The sequence below is a fragment of the Montipora foliosa genome, chromosome 3, assembly GCF_036669935.1.
Source record: "Montipora foliosa isolate CH-2021 chromosome 3, ASM3666993v2, whole genome shotgun sequence".
Lineage (NCBI taxonomy): Eukaryota > Metazoa > Cnidaria > Anthozoa > Scleractinia > Acroporidae > Montipora > Montipora foliosa.
Window position 1 is genome coordinate 61,745,710 of NC_090871.1, and position 10,000 is coordinate 61,755,709.

The window sequence follows — 10,000 nt, forward strand, 5'->3', positions numbered from 1 at the left end:
TGGTATTCTAACATGTCTTCAATACCAAAAAGGGAACATTTTTATGTTTTGCATAATATTCAGTGCTGCGATGTATTCATAAATCGTCCCATCAAGATCGCCCTCGGGAAAATATGTTGCTGGGCATTCTTACACGGCTTCGGTTGACATTCGTAAAGCCGATCAGCCATCAGATTTTTCTACGAAACGAGACGAAAGGGTTTGTTATTGACGCGAGGGCGTGTCCAGAAATGGACATCGTCCGTGTGTCTTTTAAGAACCCACCTGAATGTTCAGCTTAGAGATTTCAGACGTTGCAGAGTAAAAGGTAAGGGAAAGGTAAAGTCTGCTATCTCCGGTACGCCTGGACGTTTTTCTATTCCCCCCTGGATGGGATGTGCTAGTCCATCGCAGGGTTAATTTGCCGGTACCCATTTATACACCTACAGAGGTATTTTACGGCACAATTTAAACGCAAATAGTTACAGGACTTTCAAGAAACGACCAAAGTAATAAGTGAGAAACGACGATCACAGCAGTTATTGGGGGACTAGAAAGTTAATTATATATTCGTAGCTACTCTGGAATGGCCCTTAGTGAGTCGACCAACGGGTAAGGATGACGCTGGGGAAGAATAGAAAATCCACGTGTGAAGACCCTCTTTTGCCTGTAACGCAACCCTTCTGAAACGTTGATGCATTTCGTGACGTGCCAAAGGATGGACCATGTCACCCGTTTCATCCACTTTTCGTTCACTTCCTAGAATGTTTGTTATCCTCCAAGGAAAAGACTGCATGCTAAATCCCGAAACCGATAGCGCACAAATCCCATGCTTGGTCTACAGCGCGGCAAGCGATTAGTTCGGATTTACAACGTTTTTGATTTGCTTGGAAATTAATTTTGAAATACGGTGACCTTTCAAAACTTACTAAACTTGTATGTTGTTGCCGAAACAATACGGCTTTGCATGAGAATGGAAGTGTAAATTTGCTTGGGATACTAAGATTGTCGCCGTCGCTGGGGCGATAGGGAGCTAACGAATTAACGACGATTCCATTACGTCAGCGGGCCCATGCGCATGGGCGACTTTCCTTAAAATGGCAACTATGACGTCATGTGAAGACAAAGGATATCGAGATGATCTTGGTTACTGAACTGAAAATGAGTCTTGTTCTCTTCTTTTTCAGGTGATGACTGAACTCAACTATTACAGATTAAATTAATGTTTACCGTAATGCAATTTCCTCTAATTTTAGCATGCGCAGAGCTTACAAATTTTCTTATATTCAATATCTTTTCAGTTACAATTCCTTTAAAACGTTGCAGTTCGCTTTTAGATCGATCTGAAGAATTGAAAATGTGTTCTCAGAAACGTAATGTTCTGTAACGAGTTTAACATAAATTTTCTCAATGCTGTTAGCCTTAGCGTTAATTTTCGTAAGTACTTTAAAACACTGTGAACTCTTGAAGAAAACTGAATTAAATTCATGAAAATAGCTGTTTTGCAAAGAGCGTGTTGTTCTCGTTTGTTGAATCCAGCCCGCATTATAAGCGCGATCCCCTTTGCCAGATTCTTAATTTCCTGGCTTCCCTTTCTTCAAAGAGCACAAAAGTGTCGGAGACTATCTTAACTCTGATCATTTTAAAATCAAATAAAAACTGGCATCTACTGGGCCATTTCATCCTCTTTCTACAAAATAGAACAAGTCAGCGATGGAAACGCATCAAAAACCTGCATATTTAATTTACTGTATTTTTGTAAGCGGCACCTACTTGCCGCTCCCTGCGAGGCAACGTGAAAATTTAATGAAAAGACTTTAGTGGAAAACAAGCATACGGCGAGGATCCTTCTTGAAAATTTCCAAAGTATGACTCGAATTTCACAATCTGAAAAAGTCTGGGCGTCCAGGAGACAACCAATCAACCCCACCCTCAAGAAGAATACAACATTACTAAAGCACAGACTCGCTTTAAAAGTAGCTGCGAGGGAATTTTAAAAGAAATTAAGTAATGGCCAGCTTTCAATTTTCTCTACGGCGTTGGTTTTATATATTAACCCAATCAGGGTTCGTGCTGTATTATATAACTCCTGGAGCATTCAAGGAGAATTTGCAAGACGATTTCTACACCATACGTGTCTCAGTGTTTTCTTTGCAGGCCCACCTTGATATTCTTTCCCACATCCTGAAAGTTAAGTCCACGCACGGGAATTTCAACTTTTGTATTTAATCTTTCCTCAACATTTAGTCAAATCTGGGCTCAATTTTTGAAATGTCTCTTTAACTTAGCATGATGCAATTTTCACCCAAGCAAAAATTCAAGTTTCGATTTTTGCCCGTGCAAGTCCATGAAAGGGCATTTTAACTTTTGCATTTAATCTTTCCCCAACATTAAAATTTTAGTCAAATTTGGGCTCAATTTTTAAAATGTCTCTTAACTTAGCATGATGCAATTTTCACCCAAGAAAAAATTCAAGGAGTTTTCGAGCAGTTTCCCACAAAATCCTTTTCTTCAAGGGCTTTTCAAGCGCCCTTGAAGTCCAAAATTAAATTCCAGGGCTTTTCGAGGAGAAGCACGAACCCTGCCAGTTGATAAACCCCTTCCTGTGTTTCAATTCCTCATCTTTAAAATTTAAGGATCAACCTCAAAAAAATTAAGACTAAACATTAGACCATGACAAGCCGTCCCACAACAACACGGTTTGTTTATTGGAGATACCAGTGCAGGGTTACAAGTTTGACTCAGATTAGGATTCGTCATCTCCCTCTTCATCCTCGTCTTCATTATGAATCTGGAAGTAACGCAGCTCATAAGTTGTCTTATCCGAGGATACCACACGCAGCCAATCTCGCAAGTTGTTTTTCTTAAGGTACTTCTTGGAAAGATACTTCAGATACCTGCAATGGAATGAAGGAAATATGATTCAGAAAATGTCCCTAATTTCCAATGTCTTTACTTGGTGTGTACAGCTAAAACAGGCTAGCATGAGCACTATTACTACTGTAGTATTAAGAGAGGAAAAGCTAGGGTTCCTTCTTGTTGGTGATAATTAATCAACAACTTTCACCAAAGTGGAGGTGGCTAGTGTTTTAGTATAAATTATATTTAATAATTATTCCATGAGCGCACGTTGGATATGAGATGATAGATAGCCAACGAGGCGCGTAGCACCGAGTTGGCAAAAATCATCTCATATCCAACAAGCGCGAGTGGAATAATTGTTTTATTAAAAACGCCCCCAAAATATAGAAAACTAGACTACAATAAAAATAAAAAACCCCAAAAAATCACGCATATGCTTGCCGTGTTTGTAGATCATGGTATAATGGCTCATAACCCATGATAGCTTAGCCAATCAAAACTCTCGAATTGCATTAGCCAATGATCCAGTTTTTAATAATAAGAATTATTAAATTTTCAACCTCGGATAATACAATTCTAGCTTTCTCATTGGTTCACTGGATCTCGGTTACCAGCTATTATACCTGCGTTTTACATTATATGGAAATGAATGTGGCAAATGTCGCTCAGCATAAAATTTTTGGCTCCCTGAAGTCACATCACTTTCCGGTCGTTTCTTAAACGTAAATAAAATTTAGCAAAACAGAAGGTTGAAAATTTCATTAAACAATTATTCCATTCACCCTTGTTGGATACAAGATTAGAAATGGCCAACTTGGCACTATGCACCTCATTGGCCATTAATTTTTACCATCTTGTATCCAATGCGGGTTCATGGAATAATAATGTTAATGATTCTTATTAATTTTTAATGACCAATGTTAGATTAATTTACTTTTTCTGCAAGGCAATGGGCAATGAACTGAGTTGACATGGCTAGATATATGGGTTACTGACCAAGCTTGTGTGGTCAAGATGGCTGGACTTTGTCCTCGTTCGTTTTTTTGCGTTGTTATGCATCTCAGTCCATAAACAAGCAAAAAAAGAACTTGGCTAATATCCAGCCATCTTGACCCCACGCTTGGTCAACCCATAATATTTATCAAAAGGAGATATCCAGCAGTTTTGTGGACATGTTCCTTATCCACCCACACCTAGGTTACCTAAAATATTCCTCTTACAGAAGCCTTTCATTTAACGTCTTCATAGAGGTGAATAGCAAATCAGGTAAATACAAAACTGAGAATCACCTCGTTGTAAAGCAATTACTAGACCTTGCAAAAACTTGGCACTATCAGTATTCACTTGTGTGGAGGGGAAAAGGAGATGAAAATAATTTAAACATTGCAGCCAAAAATGGCTTAACTTTAGGCACGCAAATGTGACAGCAACCATGTGCCCCCACAACCAGTCAAAAAAAGGGGAAATGTCTTAACAACACTGCCTGTAAATTTATCCATACACAAAAACATACTAAACTTAATTTCTTAATAAGGTGCACTTTAAATATTTAAAAAATAAAACCTCGTTGCAGGTTGTTTGAAGCAGGGTCGATGCCAAGCTGAAGAAGCCCAAAACATACAATAATTTTACTGTACATGTGCAATGAGTTTAAACCTGTTTAGCAATGAGTTCAATCTGGTACCCAGAGTCCTCGGGCTTTTTGGCCAGTGGGTGAGCGCCCGGAGAGACTCTGGGATAATCGACTCCATTTTCCCAGAAAACGTGGGTTCCGGTCTAATGACGTATGGTTGAGTTTAAACGGAAGCAGAAAAGAGAAAACCGTTAACAGTAGAAATGGCTGGTTGAAAGTGTTTGAGAAACAATTTTAGCCTTACACACAAAGAAACTGGAGAAATGATCATTGGCTTGCTGTAAGAGCAAGTGAAGATGAAACCTCTGACGCTTTCGGTGAGTGTATTTTTGGTGTTTCAGCGTACATTCCACCGTACAGAATGCAATGAGAATGCCATCGTGCAAGCAACACGATCGACAATTTTTTTTTGTGGAAACGACACAAATGTCCTCTTCTTCTACAATTTGATGTTTCCGTAATTCTGAATGGCTTCGACAAGACCTCATTCCACGGATTTCTCCTCAAAGAGACTGATGTAATGTTTTCCCACGGTACTTTTGCAACAGCAACAGTAATCACTTTTTAGCAGTTTTAGCAGCGTAGGAAAATTCCCGTGCAGTATATGACATAATTGAAACCTCGTCGTTTTATTATTTTTGTGATTTATATATTTCTGAGGTAGAAAAAATCAATCAGTACTGAAACTTGTTTTAGATTTTGAATCTCCCTCCAAATTCTGGGGCTTCTGAATTACTTACCGACTTCCTGTCGGACTGCCATTGTTACGCAAGCGGCCAATCAAAAATATAGTTCAAATCGATTATCCCAGAGTCTCTCCAGGTGCTCACCCGCTGGCCAAAAAGCCCGAGGACTCTGGGTACGAGATTGCAATGAGTTCAACCTCTTATTTAAACAATCAATCCTAGTTCTGGAAGGAGTTGTATCCCAAAAACAAAACAGCTGGACCTGATCTTTTTATTTCATTTCATTGACCATTTAACAAATTGATTACAGTTTTTCATGCATCTGTCCTGTTATTGATCATGAATTTTGTCATAACATTGTCAAAGTAGCTGTGGATCCACGAGGCGATAGGCCGCAAGTGGATCCGCAGACTACTTTGACAATGTTATGATGAAATTCATGATCAATAACAGGACAGACGCATGAAAAACTGACATCAATTTGTTTTTACAATAATAAAAAGGCAGAGGGGTCAAAATTAAGTCAAAACACGAGAAGAACGCGAGACAAAAATGTGAGAAACTTCAATCTGACGCAAGCAATATCAAGTCATCCTCGCATAAATTATAAATTTGTGCGTCTGTCCACTTATTGACAATGAAAATTAACCAATGAGCATGCAAGAATTTTGCAGTCAATGTAAAATACACTATAAAGCTCATTTTCACACTTCATTTAAGTCATATTTACTGCAGGCTCACCTCTTAGAGAACGGAATGTCTGAATTGACAGTGATCTTATTCTTCTGCCGCTCAATAGACACATCTTTGCCAAAATTGTTGGTCTTTCCACCCACTTTTATTCTCTCGTGGAGAAATTGTTCCTACGAGAAGTAAAATCATTTGGTACTTAGGGAAGATAACCCTAAGCATAATACAATGATCAGGCAAGTTCGTCTCTTAAATTTAAGACAATAATTGAGAAAGTAGGACAATAAAACACATACACACCTCTCGATGTATTGTTGGAAAATTCCCAGGGATAAGATAAAGCCATTACAACAATGACATCACATCATGATAATAAAAAATTACAACATTTCCATAGTGCCCAATAATTATTATAAAAATATTGTGGGACACATGTTGACAACTATTTCTTCTTTGGTTCTGGATGACCACATACAAAGTACATTGTTATATAGCTGGAGTTTTTCCCACTACAGTGCGCTCATTCATTGGCTAGTTCATGGTCACATGGCATTTAACAATGAAACTGTTTACCGCCAAATGCCATGAGCGAGCAACATTGCGAAAACTATGACGTCAAACGGGGAACAGTTCACTGTTACCCGCGCAATGTTGACCGCTGTTGCACGTGATCAGAGCGTGCAGTTGAAGGTGGCCTGATGTAGTCGCTAGAATCTTCCCTCTTCTTTCAAAATGTTTGACCCATTTGTTTCCCTATATAACAAATCACTTAATGACTGGTCCCTCGGGAAACAGTTCATTTTGTTTCCCTCGAATCTCAACATTTCCCTCGGCTGCGCCTCGGGGAAACATTGAGATTCTCGGGAAACAAAATGAACTGTTTCCCTCGGGACCAGTCATTAAGTGTCTAGTATTCTGCCCACAACATTGCACAGGCAGCAAGACTTATCAATAATTATTAATAGTCTTATGTTTAGGCAGTGCTACTTCTAAATTAACCAAATTTCAGATAAAAATTAATGAAAAACCTGTCCCTGCTGCTTATGTTGCATATACACGTATTGTAGTTACCAAAGATCTTAACATGCTTGTCCCAAAACTTTTCTAACCCGAATAAAATTGTCTTCCTAAAGACGTACCGTAAAGACTTGTGTATAAGCCGCACCTTTTTGCTTAAGTTTTGGGGCAAAAATCACAGGTGCGGCTTATACACAAGACCATTGCTTTCAGAGGGAGTAAATTTGCTTGTAGGGGTCACAAATAGGCCATTTCAGAGTTAGTGTCTGCCTCCTCTTCAAAGCGAGTTTAAGTGCGAAGTTTTTGTGATGGTAATTAGTTCTACTTTCCATATGAATGAAAACTTAGACTCGCTTTGAAGAGGAGGCAGACATGAACTTGGAAATGGCCTATTGAACTGAAAACCTTCAGTAACTTAAGATTAATGGGGACATAGTTTTTGAGTGAATCTAGCTGTTGTTAAACATGAAACCCCTTGTTGATCACTGCTTTTGGTGGTTAGAAGTGGTGGCTCCAAAAGAAGACTTTTGTTTGCATCTTCAGTTTCTAAACCCGAAACTTGCTCGCAAGTTGTTCTTTCAAGCGTTTCACTTGCACTTTGTTTGCGCAGTTAAACTCTAACTGGCATGGAATCTCCTTTCCTTCGCACAGCTGCTTACAATGCCATTTACGACCGATCACCTACACACTGATTTCTCCACTACGTGCATTTGGGAGAACTCGCAAGGCAAATGGCCGACTGTTTCAATGTATTCTTCTCTGATCGATGGCTTCCATACGTCTTGATAAACATGATATCCACACACAGCTGATCCGAAAGCCAACGTTTCCATGTCCAGACTTCCCTCGTTAAATTACTGCGTAGTTACTAAGCAAAGTTTTGCATCGTTCTCCAGCGCTTTTTGCATGCAAATTTTATTGTTTTCATTTCAACTGTGGGCTTTTGCAATGAAGACAACTTTTGTCAGTCACAGGGGAATAGGGAAATTGATTAAAAAGAAGCTTTTAAAAGGTATTTTTAGAGTTATTAATGTCGTTGAAAATACACAACATTAGATTTCGTGCGAACAAACAACCAACTTTTTATACAAGAGTGCTTTTTTGGAGTTGTTATTTTTTCCAAAATCATGCTTGAAAGTTAGGGGTGCGGCTTATACACAAGTCTTTACGGTAATGCTTGTAGAATGCAACAGATCATGAGCCTTTTTCAAAAGCACAACAAGGGCAGGTTATTCTGCAGTTTAGCTTAGGGCACTTTGCTTCCTTTTGTTAGAACTGGCCAGCCAAACCCGTCAAATTGCAAAGAAAATGCAACAATTTGTAGGAACTTTTGTATGATAATCCCTTGCATACTTCTGGAAGAGTATATATCATCCTGAAGTGTGTTTATTTAGAGTTAATCATTCCAAATGCTTGGTCTGGCGGGTCAGTTATATCAGAAGGAAAGCATCCGTAGTTCTCACATTGAAAGTGAGTCACAGTGAAGAAAAACAATGTTTGATCATTACTTACAAAGTTGGCAACATCCATGATGCCATCTTCAACTGGATGAGTGCAGTCGACAGTGTATTTCAACTGCAATTTCTTCTTATGTTGCTTCTTTTTCTATGGACAATAACGGACATAGTCAACAGAGAACCAACAGCCATGATGTATTGGGTTCAACAACAACATTTTTAATTCTTTTGACCAAACACTTTTGGGAAATTTCAGTTCAAAATATGCTAGGCAGTGTTGGCTACTTCACTCAGAGAAATTTTTCCCTAAATTAAACTAAATTAACCACACAGATTATTTACCCTGGTCCCAGAGGTTTTTTTTTCTTTTTCTTCTTCTTCTGGGATAAAATTTGGCCACAAAGCAGCAACAACGAATGGCAAAGCAGTGAGAGAAGAAACACCTCTTGTTTTGGTCCCTACGAATCTCACTTCCAAGACATGTTTACAGTCCAGTTTATGAATGTCAATTCTGATTGGTCGATATTTTAAACATCAACGCAATTCAAATTTGATTGGTTGGCGTGATTGAAACAACTGAGGGGAAGGTGGGGATTCCGGTATTTGTTACATTTATGGCTGACAAGCATGTGATAGCATGATTGTGATCATGTAGTTTTTTGGTTACATTGTATGATTTTGAAGCATTTGACAGATAGCATCTGCCAGATGAGATTTGCAGGGAGTTTTCACAGTTTGTTGTTGTTCCTTTGAGGCTAAATTTCATCCGAGGAGGAGGAGAAGGAGAAGGACAAGGAGAAGGAGAAGGAGAAGAAGAAGGAGAAGAAGAAGAAGGAGAAGGAGAAGGAGAAGGAGAAGGAGAAGGAGAAGGAGAAGGAGAAGGAGAAGGAGAAGGAGAAGGAGAAGGAGAAGGAGAAGGAGAAGGAGAAGGAGAAGGAGAAGGAGGAGGAGAAGGAGAAGGAGAAGGAGAAGGAGAAGGAGAAGGAGAAGGAGAAGGAGAAGGAGAAGGAGAAGGAGAAGGAGAAGGAGAAGGAGAAGGAGAAGGAGAAGGAGAAGGAGAAGGAGAAGGAGAAGAAGAAGAAGAAGAAGAAGAAGAAGAAGAAGAAGAAGAAGAAGAAGAAGAAGACGACCTCTGGGACCAGGGTAAAGCTTCTTTCAAACCTGAGAATAAAATAATTCATTTTCACAATGACAATAGTCAGTTTAATACTCTACTTAACAAGCCACTGGTAATTTATACGTTAATAAATCAAGACTAAGACTTCAACTTAATTCGTTTTCCATTTTCGGAGCTAAGCTGTGGAATTGCCTGAAGCCTGAACTGCGTAAACTTAGGAAAAAACCCTTCAAAAATAAACTTCATCAATTTTTGCTTGCGGTACTTGGTAATGAGGATGATTATGTTGATGTGTCTACGTTAATGTTAAAAATTACTAATTATCATTAATTAAGCTCTAGTAGCTCTTATTATTCATTTCTTATGTTATGTGTATTATTATAGTTCTTGCTCTTCTATGTAAATTCTAGCTATCTGTGAATATATGTGTATATCTATTTCTATTATTATTATTATTTATTTATTTATTTATTTATTTATTAAACATTGATGTAATTTTATTGTAAATTATACAATCCGCCCCGATTAGCTTTGCTATTTGCGGGTTGTATAAGATTAT

At 38.6% G+C, this 10,000-nt stretch overlaps 2 protein-coding genes across 2 annotated transcripts in view; one reads left to right on the top strand and one right to left on the bottom strand.

Annotated features, from left to right (window-relative positions):
* The window catches only part of LOC137996199 (uncharacterized), a 260,410-nt gene extending 258,668 nt beyond the window's left edge, over nt 1-1,742 (top strand). Inside the window, exon 148 of the mRNA XM_068841623.1 lies at nt 1,167-1,742. Within this exon, the coding sequence (XP_068697724.1) occupies nt 1,167-1,177 (11 nt within the window). The 3' untranslated portion in view covers nt 1,178-1,742. The remainder of the gene's footprint in view (nt 1-1,166) is intronic.
* A 921-nt stretch (nt 1,743-2,663) lies between these two features.
* The window catches only part of LOC137997877 (large ribosomal subunit protein eL22-like), an 8,300-nt gene continuing 963 nt past the window's right edge, over nt 2,664-10,000 (bottom strand). Inside the window, exons 2-4 of the mRNA XM_068844195.1 lie at nt 8,380-8,472; nt 5,902-6,023; nt 2,664-2,876 (exon numbers count right to left, since the gene is read on the bottom strand). Coding sequence (XP_068700296.1) covers nt 2,726-2,876; nt 5,902-6,023; nt 8,380-8,472 — 366 coding nt within the window. The 3' untranslated portion in view covers nt 2,664-2,725. The remainder of the gene's footprint in view (nt 2,877-5,901; nt 6,024-8,379; nt 8,473-10,000) is intronic.